This window comes from Pseudophryne corroboree, chromosome 1 (assembly GCF_028390025.1).
Source record: "Pseudophryne corroboree isolate aPseCor3 chromosome 1, aPseCor3.hap2, whole genome shotgun sequence".
Taxonomy (NCBI): Eukaryota; Metazoa; Chordata; class Amphibia; order Anura; family Myobatrachidae; genus Pseudophryne; species Pseudophryne corroboree.
The window spans coordinates 1,212,588,282-1,212,607,563 of record NC_086444.1 but is presented as its reverse complement, the minus strand read 5'-3'; the positions used below and the strand labels follow the sequence as shown (position 1 = coordinate 1,212,607,563).

Sequence of the window (19,282 nt, the reverse complement as noted above, 5' to 3'; positions counted from 1 at the left end):
AAAATGCAGCAACAAAAGCAAATAAGCTGTTAGCATGCATAAAACAGGAATTGGAGGCAAGGGATGAGAGTGTAATCCTGCCACTGTATAAATCATTGGTGAACCCATACCTGGGGTTAGAAGCACTGAATTATGAGGAAAGACTTAAAAGATTAGATATGTTTACACTGGGAAAGAGGCAATTGAGAGGGGACATTATTAATATTTATAAATACATACAGGGACAATACAAGGATTTATCAAATTATTTGTTTATCAAAAAAGTGCTACATAGGACATGAGGACACCCTCTGAGGTTAGAAAAAAAATCATGCACAATGGAGTAAAGGGGTCTTCACAGTAAGAGCAGTAAGGATTTTGAATTCTCTGTCAGAGAAGGTAGTATTGTTGGATTCAATCAATAAGTTTACAAATGAATTAGATTCCTAGCTGAAAAAAATATCCAAGGATACAGCATTTCATTATTATAAAATTATAATACAGGTTGAACTCGATGGACATTTGTCTTTTTTCAACCTCAACAACTATGTAACTATGTCACTAAAGGAGACATTTTTATTTATAATGCCCGCACAATTAAACTTTGTACTGTAAGTAGTATATCTGTATCCCAGAGCTGGCTTTCTTGTGTATATAGAATCACTGCCAACATTCTGACTGTAGGCATCCAGACTTCATCCCCTTCTAACGCTCACAATTCAGAAAAATGATGCTGATTGTCTACAAACAATTAAACATAATGATTATATCTAATTACTATTGTATTTAATCAAAAGACTGCAATTTATTTTTTCCTAGTAAAATCCTTTTTGAATTTAATTCTGGCCTCACCAATATGATATAACATTTGGGATAAAATATACATCCCAAAATTCCAATATTTGAAGATATTATAGCAAATATCTCTACAAGCACTGTGCTTTTCCCAGTGACACTCATATACGCCGGGATAAAAGTCACCCAGACACAGCAGAACACCAGCATGCTGAAAGTGATGTATTTGGCCTCATTAAAACTATCTGGCAAGTTTCTGGCCAGGAAAGCTGCTATGAAACTCACAGCTGCGAGAAGCCCCATGTAACCCAGGAGTATGGAAAATGCCAATATTGAGCCTTCATTACACTGTATAATAATTTTATCTAGGTACGTGTAGCTGTTACATTCTGGAAATGGAGGAGATACACATAGCCAAATGATACTGATTACAACTTGGGTAAATGAACAAATAAAGACCACACAGTTGGTAAATTTGACTCCAATTAATTTCCTCCAGGAGCTTCCAGGTTTGGTGGCATTGAAAGCCAAGTAGACCATTATAGTCTTGGCCAGAATGCAAGAGATGGCTACTGAGAAGATGATCCCAAAGGAGGTTTGGCGAAGCATGCATGTTATATGTGCAGGACGTCCCAGAAACAGCAGTACACAGAGGAAACTCATCATTATGGAGACGAGAAGAAGAAAGCTCAGGTGCTGATTATTAGCTTTGATGATTGGAGTGTCCCGGAATAAAATAAATATGATTAAAATAATAATAGTTTTAATAAAAAGTAATATAGAAACAATGGAGATAATGAGAGCTGTCGGGTTATAATTGTAGGATAGAAATTCAACTGGCTTTGGCACACACTGGTACTTGTCATTTGGCCAGTGATCTTCTGGGCACTTTTGACATGATGCTTTGTCTAGAAAATGAAGAAATGTAAAGGTTGTTTCAAATATAAATATCATAAGAACTACAATATGAGTTTTGAGTTATAAAGGACTTTATAGAACAATAAAGCTCCAATGTCTAAATAAGGACATACAGTATTCATTTTGACTTATGCAAAAGATATCACCTTATGGACAAGAATGTGAATATTATCCAGTATTTGTCATTGGAGATCGCACATACAGTAATGTCTGCACACTGCTATACTAAAGTAGCCGGCACAGTAGCAAAAATAACAATTACGGGCATTCCTCGCTTAATGACTGGGTTCCGTTCCTACGAATTGGTCGTTAAATGAATTGGTTGCTAAACGAAGGATCTTATTTACTATATAAAATCAAGGATATTATAGATGATACAAGTACAGTACACTTCTAAATAAAGAAAATGAAACTTGTTTTACTTTGCATAAATTATTTTACTTTGCATTTTTATTTTTGCAAACAGTAAACTTTATTCAAAAATGTTTTACTTTGCATGTTTTACTTTTCAAGCTTTTCTACTTTGCATAACATAACTTGCTTTACGCTGCATGTGTCATTTTGCAAGCTTTTTTACTTTGCATAACATAACTTTGCATAACTTGCATAGAGAACATAGGTGGTCATTCCGAGTTGTTCGCTCTGTAAATTTCTTCGCATCGCAGCGATTTTTCGCTTAGTGCGCATGCGCAATGTCCACAGTGCGACTGCGCCAAGTAAATTTGCTATGCAGTTAGGATTTTTACTCACGGCTTTTTCATCGTTCTGGTGATCGTAATGTGATTGACAGGAAATGGGTGTTACTGGGCGGAAACTGGCCGTTTTATGGGTGTGTGTGAAAAAACGCTACCGTTTCTGGGGAAAACGCAGGGGAGTGGCCGGAGAAACGGGGGAGTGTCTGGGCGAACGCTGGGTGTGTTTGTGACGTCAAACCAGGAACGACAAGCACTGAACTGATCGCAGATGCCGAGTAAGTCTGGAGCTACTCAGAAACTGCTAAGAGAGGTCTAATCGCAATATTGCGAATACGTCGTTTGCAATTTTAAGAAGCTAAGATTCACTCCCAGTAGGCGGCGGCTTAGCGTGAGTAAATCTGCTAAAATCTGCTTGCAAGCGAACAACTCGGAATGAGGGCCATAAATCAAAAAAATTAAGAAAAAAAAAGACATTCAGAGTACAGTACCATTAACCTGGGGGTCATTAGCATAGTTTCCAGGAGTTGTAGAGTGCCCAGGTAAGGGAGATGATGGCAAGGAAATGGCGGGACTTGTAAGGGTAGCTATACGTGGTGTAGCTTTTGAGAAGTGTGGTCTGCTTTTTATTTTTATTTTTTCCTCAGAAATTTTACAATAGCATTGTAAAAGTTTGTTCATTTGTCTCTTTTGAGAACACACTAACTAACCCCTTTACAGTGAACTTCTTTTGTACTTCCATTCTTTCTTCATCTTCTCCTTCTTTCTCTTCCAAGTGCTGTTGTGCTTCTAATTCTATTAAATCTTAGTTATTTAGCTCTCCCTCAACATATTCCACTAATTCTTCAATATCTTCCACTTCAACATCTAAATTAAGAACATTACAAAGCTCCACAGTGTTATGATTTATGATATAGACATTTTCATTTATGTCAAAACTTTCAATATTATGCACAAAACGTTTTAGTTTCAATGTTCTTTTTGCAGTGCAAAATGTTGCATGACTTCCAAAAGTCACAAAGTGTTACTTCATCACTTTCTGTTGCTGATACAAGTTTGGAAAAAGTGGTGTGCACATACTATGCTACTATGTAGCTATAGCTATGTAGCTATAGCCCCCTGTCCATTGGCTGTAGGATAGCTGTTGTGTTTTTAGGCAAAAACACTAGCTTTACATCCTGGTATACATCATCAAAATGTTTAAGGTGGCCTGATCAATTATGAAGCAGGAGATAATATTAAAGGAAACACCCTTTTCCAGACAATAACGCTTGACCTGGGGTATAAAGCAGTGGATGAACTAATCCTCAAATAAAGCTTGCATCATCCATGCCTTGTTATTTGCATGATAATAAATAGGCAACATGTGCTTAATAACCTGCTTTAATGCACATGGGTTCTGGTAGTGATAGATGTGCAAAGGCTGTAACTTGAAGCTAGCAACATTTCCTCCTAACAATAATGTGACTCTGTCCTTAAAAGCCTTGAAACCGGGCACTGTTTTAGCTTATTTTTGTATGTACAGTAGGAGCTTTCATGCGTTTTCTTCCAAAAAAGTCCAGTTTCATCCACATTGAAGATCTGTTCTAGACAGTAGCTGCCTGTCTTGATGATTTCATCAAATTTGTCAGCACATTTCTCTGCTGCTTCTACATCACCTCTTGCTGCCTCACCACTGATACTCTGATTATGCAGGTTGAATCTTTGACAAAACCTTTGTAACCATCCATGGCTTGTTGTAAATGTTCCCGTTGATTCTTCCTCTTCATGCACCTTCAAAGTCTCAAAGTGCCTTGGCTTGAATTATTGAAAGACTCTGTCATTCTTTTTGTATGTGGTCATCAAACCAGATTGCCAGTAATTTCTCCATTTCATGAATGAGGCCTTCATGCTACCTAGTAATTATGGCTTTAAATCCTGTTGATGCTTTCACTGCCCCTTTCACTCTATCTTTATCCTTCAAAATTGTTGAAATGGTTGAATGTGCCAGCTCCAACTCACATGCAATCTATTTAACTTTCTTTCCAGCTTCATATTCATTTATGATCCTCATTTTAAGCTGAAGATCAATAGCCTTCCTTTTCTTGGCACTGTCTCCACATGCAGTCATACTCCTCCTTTTCCCTGACATGTTGCTGATATGCTGCAAATGGGCACAATGGTTAAACAGTCTGGGCGAGTCGTAAGTATGAACCGGTAGGTGTGATGCATGGGCTGGTCGTAAGTCTGAGCAAGCGTGTGAGGTCGTAAGTCTGAGCAGTCGCAGCGGGGTTGATTAAAAGAAGACCATGTCGTAAGTCCATGCGGTCGGTAAGAAAGTAAGTCATTAAGTGAGGAATGTCTGTATTTTTTTTTACTTTGAAATTAAATAATGTGAACGGATAAATGAAAGAAGATATGGATGCCTTAATTTTGCTTGTAAAAGCAGAGACCAACTCAAGGTTGTTTTAGGCTGCAAATTATCACTCAACATTTTTATGTAAAGGTTCCTTTTAGTTTCAATAAATGAGTTAAATAGATGCATTTACACACAAATGTGATTTGCAGTGTGTCCACAATTGTTTGACTTCAGAAATTAGCTTTATAGAGTTTTTGTGAATGAAGAAACATGGGAAACGTTCTCACCTGTGTCATTGGATATTTCTCCCTCGGAGCATTGCACACATTCAAAGCAGCACTGATGGATCCCTCTCTTTGAAACTCTCCTAAATCCTAAGGGACAATCTTGAGAACAAATAGACACAGGAACCTAGAAAACAAATTTCAAAAGTAAGAAAATAATTACGAAAAGTAAGACTGAAAGATTGAAGAATCCTGGCCCATAGTATAAATGTTTATATTTTTAAAACATTACATTTGGGCTAGCAGCTCCTCTAACCATCTGTGTCACTTCTATGGGAAATCTGTTGTTCTCCAAATTGATAGCAGCAAGTCAAGATAAAATTGCATATGTATTTTGTGGGGTGGTCCTGATGAAGGGGTTGACCTGAATACACTATTGCTATTTTGCATATTTGATCATCTCTTAGTTCTGTTTCTTTCTATATGGCAGATGTTCTTTTGCTGAATCTGTGCACTGAGGCAAGTTCATTGTAATATTTTTATTTAAAATTATATATACAGAAGTACTTTTATTATTAATAGACAATGCTGGACATTAAAATTCATAAAAATAAACAAGCAAGGGCACTATTGTAAATAAAAATGGGGCACTTTTACATTGTGAATGATATATCTGGCACTATTATTTACTAAAACAACTATATGAAACACTTATCTACAGTATTTTATATCACTGGCCCCGCCATCCAGGGGTACTGGGAAGGGTTCAATGCTACTTTGCATTTAAGCAGATATCTCTAGGTGTGGGGCCCCGTAGAGGGAGAGAACTGATGCTAAGTGTCAGGGCCATTAAATAAACGGGATAGACGGGGATTTTAATTATTTTAGCTTTAAAAAACATGATAGCAGGAAATATAGCTCAAACTGCCTGTGGTTTGAATTATTATCACCAAGGAAGAGGTGAATCAGAAAGAAACCAGGGACTAGATCTGAATGTAAAATAAAATGACTAAACAGTATAAAATTTAAACATTTACAATACAATTAAAAGTCTCATGAAGAGCCATATATACCAATTGGTTAGATACAACATGATTAAGGTAGCTTGAAAAAGTGAAAGCATCACAGGGAATATTGATTCAGGTAAATCTAAAAAAAACTGTAGGGATGTTCTTCCCATTAACTATCCATATAAGGCTTCTATGTTTGGCGATTTACCAGATCCTAGCAGAGCTTAACTCTGGATAGTTAATGATACAACATACAATCATTAGTGACCTATAGATGCACCATAAGTCACAAATAAACAGTATATTACTACCCAAATAGCTGACTGAAAATATCTCCAGTAAAACCTATCCAATGTCTATCAACTCGCCAGAATTGGAACAACAGTCATAAACTCACAAAAAGGTGATCCCAATCAATTAATGAAAAGCTAAGGATAAGAGCCTTTCCATATACTCCACATCTTACATAACAAAACCGTGCCAAAAAAGCTCCCAAAGTATAGAAAACTCCAAATCTACAGAGTCCTAATAGAGCTGAGAATATAGATGATCTGAAGGGCCCCAATGACATATAACAGAGTAGAATATCCACAACCATGGACCTGGGTGAGGATAGGTGTTCCACTATTCCTACATTTACATGCATCAGGCATATTACATCTGATATATTACAGCATCCCAAAAAAATGAATAAAGAAATACTTGGTAATTGAGATTCATTATCCTTTATTATAGGTCTGATATAGATCTTTGGTCAGATTCAGATCTCATGTCTGGTTCTTAAGACCCTTTTAAAGTTCTTTGTCTAGAGTTTATCACTCGGACATATAATGGTAAGTATGTTTTAAACCTCCAACACCACCTACCTCCACAACCTTTTTTCTTCACTGGCACTTATGTCGATTCATCTACTGTTTTTTTTTTAGATTTACCTGAATCAGTATTCACTGTGATGCTTTCACTTTTTCAAGCTACCTTAATCATGTTGTATCTAACCAATTGGTATGTATGGCTCCTTATGAGACTTTTAATTGTATTGTAAATGTATACATTTTATATTGTTTAGTCATTTTATTTTATCATTCAGATCTAGTACCCCTGAGGAAGTCCCACAGGACGAAACGCGTTGGATTCATCAGATTGACGTTATGTTACACGTTGAATTTACAGCAACAAGGGATTATACCCGTAATAGCTGTTAAAGTGATAAATATGTTACGCCATTGTACTATTATGGAATTAATTAATTTTATCTGAGTCTGTTAATAAATTTTTAAGCCAGTGCTTTTATTCGTTCTTTATATAATAGATGGTGGATTATAAGAATATCCCTATATGTTTAGCGCCCTCTGATCTGTATTGTATTTATTTTTTTCTGGACTTTTTTTTACAGGAAGTTCATCAAGAGGTGCTGCTTGTATTACTCCTGAGAGCAATTGGGAACTTCTTCAGATATATATATATATATATATATATATATATATATATCTGTAACCCTTCTCTTGGTATTCTAGAAAAAGGGTTGACTATGTATTATAATAAGGGATGATTACTAGATTGTTGTGCCTCCACTCAAGCTATGTGTAGTAGTTAGATAGAGTAAGCCTTGTTTTGACTATACTTAGTGTACTATTCCTTTTTTAAGTATACATACAGGTTGAGTATCCCTTATCCAAAATGCTTGGGACCAGAGGTATTTTGGATACCGGATTTTTCCGTATTTTGGAATAAATGCATACAATAATGAGATATCATGGTGATGTTACCTAAATCTAAGCACAGAATGCATTTATGTTACATATACACCTTATATACACAGCCTGAAGGTCATTTAATACAACATTTTTAATAACTTTGTGTATTAAACAAAGTTTGTGTACATTGAGCCATCAAAAAACAAAGGTTTCACTATCTCACTCTCAGTCAAAAAAGTCCGTATTTCAGAATATTCCGTATTTCGGAATATTTGGATATGGGATACTCAACCTGTATACTCTAAAAGATACCTGTTTCTGATCCCAGGATCTTCAGATCGACTACCAAATGGACCAAGCAAATACGGTAAGTGTAACACTTTAACGCATTACAATAAGTGCTTCAGATATACTGTACAGTACATTAACCTTTTAACAAGTACACATACACTTTAGTCCATGCTAACCCTATATATTATGTCTATACAAATATCATGCATGCAATACAAAAATCTCTTAAAAATGACACCTTCAGGTGTCAGAGTGACCCGGGTACTCTTAGTGTGATAGTGCACTATAAGGGCCCATAGAATTCATAAAACTAGCAGCATTTAATACCAAATAACTAACATTATCCTATAGCCATAACATTCAGTTCTCACATTAGTCAGTGAAGGAATTGCTTGGCTCAGTGTAGAAAATTAGTATAGCAATTCCTGCCTTGTATAATGCTACTTATGTTTCTTTTTTGCCGGATGAGTAGAAATTATCTCTTTTAGCTCCAATGTATCAAACACTAGTAAAAGGTTGGGTTCCTTTTCACAATACATGTGCATGGGTAGCTATCCAATTCTATAATACAGTCCTTGAGAATTTTGTGATATATTTGGCAGTTGTGTTTCCTTGGCCAAGGTAAATTCCTTTGAATATTATAACAAAAGTGTCCTCTCTGCTCCTGCAGGGTTAGATCTAGACTGTCCATTAGGCAGTGCCCCGGCTAGAGGCACTTCAGGGACAGTATTTTCAGTCTCTGTTTACTTAAACCCTTTGAATCTGTAACTAAACAGTATAATAGAGTTCAAGGATCAGTTCCGTCCTACAGTTTCGAGAATATAAACATAACCCTGTAGAATTAAGGAGCCATAACTTATTCCATGAATCGGGATGATAACCTATTCCTTTGCCGTTAATAGGCTTGGATGTTCATACAATGTCCCTGTTTTATGGTCACAATTAATGTCCTTGACTTTAGTATTATTAACTCCTGAGTATAAATATACACATTGCTTTGAAGCTTTGGGGTACTACTTTCTATTAGTGCTGCAATAAGGTGTCTCTGAATCTCCTTTTCCTGTACCAAAGCAGTGTTATTTTTTATGAGGAGCTTATAAAGGTGCACCTGAGGCAGTACACAGTTCAAATTTTCATTCCACTCCACTTGTTATGTATAAATATATATATATAATGCCTTCTAACATCCTTTACACAATAATAAAGCCTTATATGAGGCTGCCGTTATAAGTCACTATGGCTACGTAGACTTGCTAGACTACTCTTGTCAGAGAGCTGCTATAGCTGCCTCCTCAATAATTGATGCTAGTACTGGGGTTATTATTTCCCCAACATAACCTTGACTAATGGTGTAATGGTCCCATATGTTTTGCAGCAGTTTAGTGTAAGTGTAATGCAAGCTATTTGTTTATACACTCACACCTCCACAGTCAGGCTGTGCTGCTGCAGGACACCCCCCCAACTCCTCCTTGGGCCAGCATTTATCAGGCACCGGCTCCTCGCTGCTTATTGGAGCTGCCACACTTGGACTCTGCCTCTCAATGGGAAGGAAGGGCTGCTGTGGACGGTGCCTTGCGTTGTTATGGTGCTGGCTTAGCCGCTCACTACCTCTCCCACAGCTGGCTCCTGGTGTTCTCTGCCTGATCACGCCGCCTTCAGCAGCCCGCCTGGAGGTGATGGTGGGTGCAGCACCACAGTGGCACTTTGGCACTATCTCCGGCAATTCGCCCGGCGCTGGGACGACAGTGCCAGATTAAGGACCACATGGACCTGGAGCTGAAATTTACGAAGGGCCTATTGTGTACCGTCGCAGGGGGTGTGACCAGCAACAGTGGGGTTGTGACTAGGGGTTGTGTCATTCAGGGCCCGCCACACATTGGGGCAGATGTATTAAGCCTGGAGAAGTGATAAAGCAGTGATAAGTGGAAGGTGATAACGCACCAGCCAATCAGCTCCTACCTGTCAATTTACACATTGGAGCTGATTGGCTGGTGTGTTATCACATTGCACTTATCACTGCTTTATCACTTCTCTATGCTTAATACATCTGCCCCAATGTCCCTTGCCTTAGTCAAAGCTGCTAATAATTCCAGCAGCCACTCTCAAGCTCACAAGTTACTGCAGGTACTTTTTGGCTTGAAAGCGGCTGCTGTAATTTTTGGTGGTCTTGAAATTGGTCTGGAAGGGGACCGATGCATCGACACTTAAGATGACTTTATGATTGACAGCCTTTATTACAACATGTGATGCAGGTTATACTGTTTCTGGTGGTCTTACATTTCCATTATTTCTTCCATATCTATTTCCATCTCTCTCTCTCTTTCTCTCTCTCTCTTTATATATATATATATTTTATACACATTGCGCCAGATAGCCCTTTATACACATTGCGCCAGGTAGCGCATTATACAAATTGCACCAGTTAGCTGTCACTCACCGTCTGGCGCCTGTGGTTCCCCTGCACTATGTTCTTCTCATACTTCCGCCCATCGTGAAGCTGAGGGTGACTCAGTAGTGGCAGGAGGCATCTGGCCGGAATGGGCCAGGAGAGGGGGGGCGGCTGGCAGCAGGAAGCTGTGGAAGGCACTGCGATGCAGGCAGCGATGGGTCCCGATGGTGCTGGCAGGGTAACTGTGGCCTCAGGTCACAGTGCCTTTGGCACCCGCCCTGCCAGCCAGCACCTAAAACTGCCACTTGCGGAATCCCCCGAGCAGTGACCCTCCCCGTATTGCCCCCCCACCCACATCCAACACCCCAACAAAGCCCCTCCCAGTGCACACAGTGCAGCCAAATGCATAAGGACCGAGCGTCCACAGATGTGCAGATCGCCTGCCTGAGCATACGTAGCCTCCAATGTGAGCAACCCAGTGTCTGTGCACACAACCAACCCCAGCAACATGCCCTTATCACCACATACACACAAAGCCTGCCACCCCCACACATACACTCCCAGCACACACAGCCTACTTCCCCAGTCCCTACACATATGCACACACAGACAAAGCCGGTCCTGCTCCCCGCACACACACAGCCTATTTCCCCAGTCCCAGCACATGCACACATGCACACAAAGCCTGTGTCCCTCCACACACACAGCCTATACACACACAGCCTACTTCCCCAGTCCCTACACATATGCACACACAGACAAAGCCGGTCCTGCTCCCCCCACACACAGCCTATTTCCCCAGTCCCAGCACATGCGCACATGCACACAAAGCCTGTGTCCCTCCACACACACAGCCTATACACACACAAATAGCATATTTCCCCAGTCCTTACACATACGCACACACACGCAAAGCCTGCCCCCCCCCCACACACACAGCCTATACACACACAAATAGCATATTTCCCCAGTCCTAACACATATGCACACACACAAAGCCTGTCCCCCCCCACACACACAGCCTATTTCCCCAGTCCCTATACACGCACACGCACACAAAGCCTGTGTCCCCCCACATACACAGCCTATACACACACAAATAGCATAATTCCCCAGTCCTTAAACATATGCACACACACATACACACACACACACACACACACACAAAGCCTGTGTCCGCCCACACACACAGCCTATACACACGCACACACAAATAGCATATTTCCCCAGTCCTTACACATACTGTATGCACACACACACAAAGCCTGTGTCCCCCCACATACACACAGTCTATACACACAAAAATAGCATATTTCCCCAGTCCTAACACATATGCACACACACACACACACACACACACACACACACACACACACACAAAGCCTGTGTCCCCCCACACACACACAGCCTATACACACAAAAATAGCATATTTCCCCACACATATGCACACACACACACAAAGCCTGCCTCCCATGCACACACAGCCTATTTTCCCAGTCCCTACACATACGCACACACAAACGCAAAGCCTGCCCACCCCCACACACTCCCTACACACACACAGCCTATTTATCCCCAGTCCTTACACACACACACACACACACACACACACACACACACACACACACAAACAACACACACACACAAAGCCTGTTCCCCCCAGCCTCCCTCCCACATACAGAGCCTGTCACTCTAATCACCACATACACACAGTCACCCTGTTCACCCCAGTCCCTACACACACCCCCAGCCTGTCCCTTCCAACACACATACCCTGTTCCCAACAGCCCTTTCACTCTTCCCCGTTTCCCCCAGTCACACTGAGCCTTCCGGACACAGCATTGCATACAGACCGACCAGTCGGGGGCGTGGCTAATCACGGACCCGTGACCATGCCCCTTTTGAGGGAACAAACCCCTACTATTAAGCTAGCACCACTAGCCGGCCTAGCAGAGGGATCACGGCACCGGACAATCGGCTTGTCACTCTGCGTCCCAGCAGGCAAGTCCACTGTTTGCAGTTTGTGTGACAAACAATGCAAACATTAGTGCAGCTTCTCCCTCCACTCTTCAGTATGAAATGTTGCCTGATCACTAGCAGTATCTAGGATCTCCTGAATTTATCTGGGGGTCAAGCATTTAGCTTTGTGGCTCTGATTCTATGGAACTCACTGCCCATGGGTGCTTCAAGAGAATAGATGGCCCGTGTGCAGACTCCGGCCACCTCCTCTCTAGCCAGCTGTACTGTAGACTCTAGGCACTACGGTCACTAGGTGTCCCAGAGTTTACTTAGAATGTGCAGGTCTATGGGAACATTTTACTGCACATGCTATTTTCCTGTTGATTTCTGCAGTGTTCATGCTGCTGACGTGAAACTCCGGAGAGTAAATATTGAAAAATAAAATGGGTGCAGGGTGTGCCTGTATGCAATGCACACACTGTACCCATTATAGTTAAGCCAGGATCACTGTCCAACAGAGTTTAAGAAGCCTCCACTCTATAAACCTTTAAAAACAAACTCAAGACTTACCTGTGTACTCAAGCATTTCACTAATGCCTCTTTAGTTGCTAAAAATATTACAACCCAAAAGTTTGGTTCTCTCTTATTTTGTATTTTGTGCTGTAAATGGAAATGTAAAAAAAACATGTTGAGTCCTATCTGGAGATAAGTTAGTTGAAAGGGACTCAAATGCAATGAAAAACGTGCAAGGTCCAACATTTCAAGGAACATTTTTTGCAATCCAAAATTGTCCGGTAAAGCTTCTCTGGAGCATATACAGTAACTTCAGTTTATAGCACAGTCTATTATTTGAGTACCACATGAGGTTGCATTTCTTTCATTTCCATTTTTCCCATTGTGTAGAGACACTAACCTGACCATGTTTCCAAATAACGGGAACTCGGCTGAAAAAGAGCGGTTCATTTTCAGGAGATGTAACATCAAAAATCCCAACTTTTCTAAAGCGATATATTCTATCAGATATCACTGCATAATTATAAATGTAGTATTTTGTCGTCATTTCTCCTTTCTCATTAAAATAGATCTCTTCTCCAGTGGGGTCTTTGAAACAGCCTCTTCTTAAAAAGTACTGGAAGAATGAACATGCATTTGTGTATGTTTTTATTTGAAAGTAATTGTATTAAACAGCAAAGCACTGTAATATAGCAAAGTACCTCTTGATATAATATACATATATATTACTTCAAGAGTTTCTTCCTACAGAATTTTGTGTAGTGTCAATAAACAAAGGCTCAACAAATATTAAAAACAAACACATACAGATGTGTCCTCTTGTATCTGGGTCCAAGGAGGCCCACACCACACACCCTGCACCCATGTTCAACCACTTACCTTTTCGGCACTGCTAGTGCAGCAGAAATCACTCAGCCATTTTACCAAAGATTCAGGCATGTGGAGTAGAGATTTTTCACCGGTGAAAAAATACACCCTACACAACAGTCTAAGCCCCAGCAGCAGGTGCCATCATTCTGAAGACCTTCACATGCACAGTAGAGATTAGTCACCAGGAACATGGTGGATGCCATATTTTCAGAGACCGGCAGATATACAGTCTACTACATCACAGAGAGGAAGGGGTTTACATGGAGTAAGCACAGGGGTCCCTGCTCCCTTAAACTGCCCCTACACATACCTGCCCCATGAATTATGCGCACATTCCAAGGTACCTTTGTGATGCAACTTTTCAGTGATAAACAAAGAAACATATAATTTGATGGCAGATAAGAACCACTTGGCCTATCTCTTCTTACCCTTTATTTACCATATTTTTATCTCAAATCTTATTCGTTGATCCTTATTTCGTTGTAAGGATATCCTTATGTCTATCCCAAGCATGTTTAAATTGCTCTACTGTCTTAGCCTCTACCACCTCTGATGGGAGGCTATTCCACTTGTCCACTACCCTTTCTGTGAAGTAATTTTTACTCAAATTTCCCCTGAACCTACCTGCCTCTAGTCTCAGTGCATGTCCTCGTGTCCTATTGCTTCTCTTCATTTAAAGAATGTTTGCCTTTTGGACTTTGTTAAAACCCTCAAAATATTTGAAAGTTTCTATCATGTCCCCCCTTTCCCTTCTCTGCTCCAAACTATACATATTGAGATATTTTCTGGGTATGTTTTGTGATGTAGGCCATGCACCATTTTAGATGCCCTTCTTTGTACAGTCTCTAATGTATTAATATCCTTTAAAAGGTATGGCTTCCAGAATTGAACACAGTGGCAATAATACTTGTTTCTGCTGCTGATTCTTCTTCCAATGCAGCCAAGCATCTGACTAGCCTTCATCATTGCTTTGTTACATTGCTTACCTGCCTTCTAGCACCTGAAATAGTGACTCCTAGATCTCTTTCCTCCTCAGTAGTTTCCGGTATACTGCCATTAATACTATATTTAGCTTTGGCTTTTTGAGACCCAAGTGCATGATTTTACCATTTGTGGCATTAAACTTAAACTGTAAACTTAAAGATCCAAACTCTTGACCATTCCTATAGTCTACCTAGATCCTCAATCTTTTGTATTACCCCTCCTGGTGTTTCTACCCTCTTGAGACAGGGAAGGGGGAGTGTTCCTGCACAACCTGTCAGAAAATGATGATAAATATTGTAAACCAACAATCTGGAAGATAATTAGGGAAAAAATTTCCAGAAATAAATCATCCTGCTGGTGGTGCACCCCGAGGTAAAAAAACTAAATCTTAGAAAAAAATTTTGTTCCTTGAAAGAAATCAAGAAAACAAGAAGAAAACCTCTTTGTGGGGGCACTCTTATCAAAATAGTCTAATTTATTTAAAACATAACATTTATTGATTCACAATAAAAAAAATGACATTTGTAGCCTTTCTCAAACAAAAAAAGAGAGATTTTTGACCTCTAAATATGGGTCACCCTCAGGTGAAAATATAGTGTGATATAAAGTTATATCAAAGAGCTTTTTATCTAAACATTTTAATTATAAGATAAAATAAGCAAGGTCAGAGAGTAATGATCCGACCATGACGGCATATTTATATTCCTAACTAGACAATCTACCTGTAGTTAGTAGTTACTGTGTCACTTCTATTGAGAGAAATAAATCAAAAACAGTTTTTTCTAGGTACTTCTAAATTAATAATAATAAATATAAAAAGGCGCACCTCAAATTAGTTTGTAGCTGATCACTGTCCCTGCTCAGAACAGAATATACCCGAGCAGGCCTTATAGATCAGAACTTTATTGTATTGAAATCCTGGTATATAAACAATTGGTCATAAACTTTCTTTTAAGAGTGAGTGTTTTCCTGAGTCGGGCAGAAAAACCATATACTCCACAATGATAAAAAGCAATTTGTTTATGGCCACAGTAACAAGTACAGATGGCAGAGAGTTTTATCTGCGTTTATATGAGCACAGTTTACACAGAGGAATAATATGTCCCCTATTGTTGTACCATCATTGATAGTAATATATAGTTTAAAATCACAGCCAAAAAAGGAATTAAATCAGGTTAGTTGAGTCAACTGATGTTAATGTGAATTACAAAATCCCCATCTAGAGAGAGTTGGCCAGACGGTAACGGACTGAAGAAAGAGTGTTTCTTGCTGTCATCCGCTATAGCGTCCGCAGCCCTGTTGATATTTGATCAGGTCATCATGACAGATGGTGAACAAGCCCGTTTTTAGGGTGAAACGTACGTTCAGTCAGTACTAGTCCTTGAGCGTCACATGACGCCACTTCCGGAATCCCGAGACACGTGACAGGGGCCCGGACCACGGCACTAACGGAGACGTCAGCCGCTACCGCTGCATTCGGGGACTCTCTCTCCCCGCTAGGTATTTTCAGTGCGCTCTCATCATCCGCTTGGCGGCACCTCCTAGCCCTGCGCTGATCAAATATCAACAGGGCTGCGGACGCTATAGCGGATTACAGCAAGAAACACTCTTTCTTTCTTCAGTCCGTTACCGTCTGGCCAACTCTCTCACCTCCCATTTACTGTGTACTTGCACACACATGGGAAGGCAGTAGAAGTTGACTGGACATATGGGACGGGCTTCTATTCTGCCTGTAGATGGGGATTTTGTAATTCACATTAACATCAGTTGACTCAACTAACCTGATTTAATTCCTTTTTTGGCTGTGATTTCATTCATAGGAAGACTGACAATTCATTGTAAATTCGCTTGTCACTGATGTTACATATTGCTTGAAAAATAACAAAACTGTTGCAAGTATAATGGAGATCTGAGTCCACATAAGAAGTTGCCACTTTAGTTTTTTCTTCTATTGAGATTTTACATTGTGTGTTTCTTTCTTCAGTAATTGCTGTAAGCACAGTGGAGTACCTAATCTTTAAACTATATATTACTATCAATGATGGTACAACAATAGGGGACATATTATTCCTCTGTGTAAACTGTGCTCATATAAACGCAGATAAAACTCTCTGCCATCTGTACTTGTTACTGTGGCCATAAACAAATTGCTTTTTATCATTGTGGAGTATATGGTTTTTCTGCCCGACTCAGGAAAACACTCACTCTTAAAAGAAAGTTTATGACCAATTGTTTATATACCAGGATTTCAATACAATAAAGTTCTGATCTATAAGGCCTGCTCTGGTATATTCTGTTCTGAGCAGGGACAGTGATAAGCTACAAACTAATTTGAGGTGCGCCTTTTTATATTTATTATTATTAATTTAGAAGTACCTAGAAAAAACTGTTTTTGATTTATTTCTCTCAATAGAAGTGACACAGTAACTACTAACTATAGGTAGATTGTCTAGTTAGGAATATAAATATGCCGTCATGGTCGGATCATTACTCTCTGACCTTGCTTATTTTATCTTATAATTAAAATGTTTAGATAAAAAGCTCTTTGATATAACTTTATATCACACTATATTTTCACCTGAGGGTGACCCATATTTAGAGGTCAAAAATCTCTCTTTTTTTGTTTGAGAAAGGCTACAAATGTCATTTTTTTATTGTGAATCAATAAATGTTATGTTTTAAATAAATTAGACTATTTTGATAAGAGTGCCCCCACAAAGAGGTTTTCTTCTTGTTTTCTTGATTTCTTTCAAGGAACAAAATTTTTTTCTAAGTTTCTACCCTCTTGCATACCTTTGTATCATCTATAAAAAGGTATACTTTCCCTTTAATACCATTTACAATGTCACCAATAACGATATTAAAAAGCACTGGTCCAAGTACAGATTCCTGGGGTACTCCACTGGCAACATTTCCCTTCTTTGAATGCACTCCATTTACCACAACTCTCTGTTTTCTATCCTGCAACCAAGTCCTTTTCCATTTATCAATCTTAGTATCCAACCCCAAGCTTTTGCGTTTATTTACCAGTCTTTGATGTGGAACAGTGTCAAAAGCCTTAATGGATAAGCTATATCCACGGATCCACATTTATCTATCACTTTAGTCACACAGTAAAAAAAGTCAATAAGGTTTGTTTGACATGATCTCCCCCCAGTGTATCCATGCTGTTTGGGATCCTCTAAATTGCTGGATTTGAGATAATCTACAACTCTTTATTTTAAGAGTGTTTCCATCAATTGCCTGATGTAAGACTCACTGGTCTGTAGTTGTTTGCCTGTACCTTGCTTCCAATTTTGTTTAGTGGGACTAGATTCACTATTTTCCAGTCCTCAGGAATTACTCCTGTAGCTAATGATTGGTTGAATAATTATGTTAATGGTGCTACCAGCACCTCTTTAAGCTCTATTAGTATCCTTGAATGTAACCCATCTAACCGCATAGATTTGTCCACTTTCAACTTTGAGAGTTCTGTTAGGACCTACTCCTCTGTAAATGTACTTGTTTCATTTTCCTGAATATCCCTGCAACTCCAGTAGTGAATACTGAAGAAACATAATTTATAAGATGATCTGCTGTTACATTGTCTCCCTCAACAAGACTCCCAAAGCTAAATGTAATAGGTAGCAATTTTAGTGAAATTTGCATGTTTTCCCGCAAACCACAATAGTAATAGGGTGCAATTTTGAACAAAATTGCATGTTTTCTGCCTGTACTAAAAATTGTGAATCCAAAACCGCATCCAGAGGTTTTACCAAACTAAACCATCAAAATCGCAATGATTCTAGAACCTTACCAAAAATCGCCCAAAAAATAGACCAGGTTACCATTGGCGATTTTGAGGGTTAACTTTATTAAAAAACACATCAGACACAAATTTTCACAGGTAAAACCCCTAATCTCCAATTTACACCCTATAAAAAAATTCAATATCTTCACTCACACCTGTAAGGGTGTTTTCAATTAAGTTTATGCAGTCTGGGTTGGAGCTGTATGTCAGTGGCTTGGCACGTGTGAAACAGATGTGCAGGAGGAGGCGGCAGAACCAGAACAGGTTCATCTTATGCTACATGCTCCATGTACTTACCATGCAAGGGTGGACCTGGACTCCCTCTCAGATCAGGAGGTGGTTAGTCTTTTTAGGCTCAACCGCACAAACCTCCTGAACTTATATGAGCAGGTGAGAGATGATTTGGAGCTTTTGGCTGGTAGCAACTATGCAGTGTCTGGACTGCATAAATTAATGTGTGTACTACACTTTTTTGCCACCTACTCATATCAGTCTGGGGGTCATTCCAAGTTGATCGCTCGCTAGCAGTTTTTAGCAGCCATGAAAATGCTATGCCGCCGCCCACTGGGAGTGTATTTTAGCTTAGCAGAAGTGTGAACGGTTGTATCGCAGAGCGCATGCAAAAAAAATTTGTGTAGTTTCAGAGTAGCTCAAAACCTACTCAGCGCTTGCGATCACTTCAGCCTATTCAGTTCTGGATTTGACGTCACACACAAGCCCAGTGTTCACCCAGCTACTCCTGCATTTTTTCTGGCACTCCTGCGATTTCCTAAACACTCCCTTAAAACGGTCAGTTGCCACCCAGAAATGCCCACTTCCTGTCAATCACTCTGCG

General features: G+C 39.7%; 1 protein-coding gene across 1 annotated transcript; it reads right to left on the bottom strand.

Moving 5' to 3' along the window:
* Positions 1-765: 765 nt before the first annotated feature.
* Positions 766-13,742, bottom strand: LOC135051644 (vomeronasal type-2 receptor 26-like). Its single transcript, XM_063957402.1, has 5 exons — positions 13,683-13,742; positions 13,204-13,419; positions 12,861-12,950; positions 5,010-5,133; positions 766-1,682 (listed from the first exon to the last, which is right to left on the bottom strand). The coding sequence occupies exons 1-5, from the start codon at positions 13,740-13,742 to the stop codon at positions 766-768; spliced, it is 1,407 nt and encodes a 468-aa protein (XP_063813472.1).
* Between the last annotated feature and the right edge of the window lie 5,540 nt (positions 13,743-19,282).

Excerpts from the sequence above, each read along its gene's own strand:
- LOC135051644 (XM_063957402.1), bottom strand. The coding sequence starts at position 13,742 with ATGCCTGAATCTTTGGTAAAATGGCTGAGTGATTTCTGCTGCACTAGC. Across the intron at positions 12,951-13,203 it reads TTATTTGGAAACATGGTCAG|CACAAAATACAAAATAAGAG; the intron begins GTTAGTGTCTCT and ends TTCCATTTACAG. Across the intron at positions 5,134-12,860 it reads TGAAATGCTTGAGTACACAG|GTTCCTGTGTCTATTTGTTC; the intron begins GTAAGTCTTGAG and ends TTTGTTTTCTAG.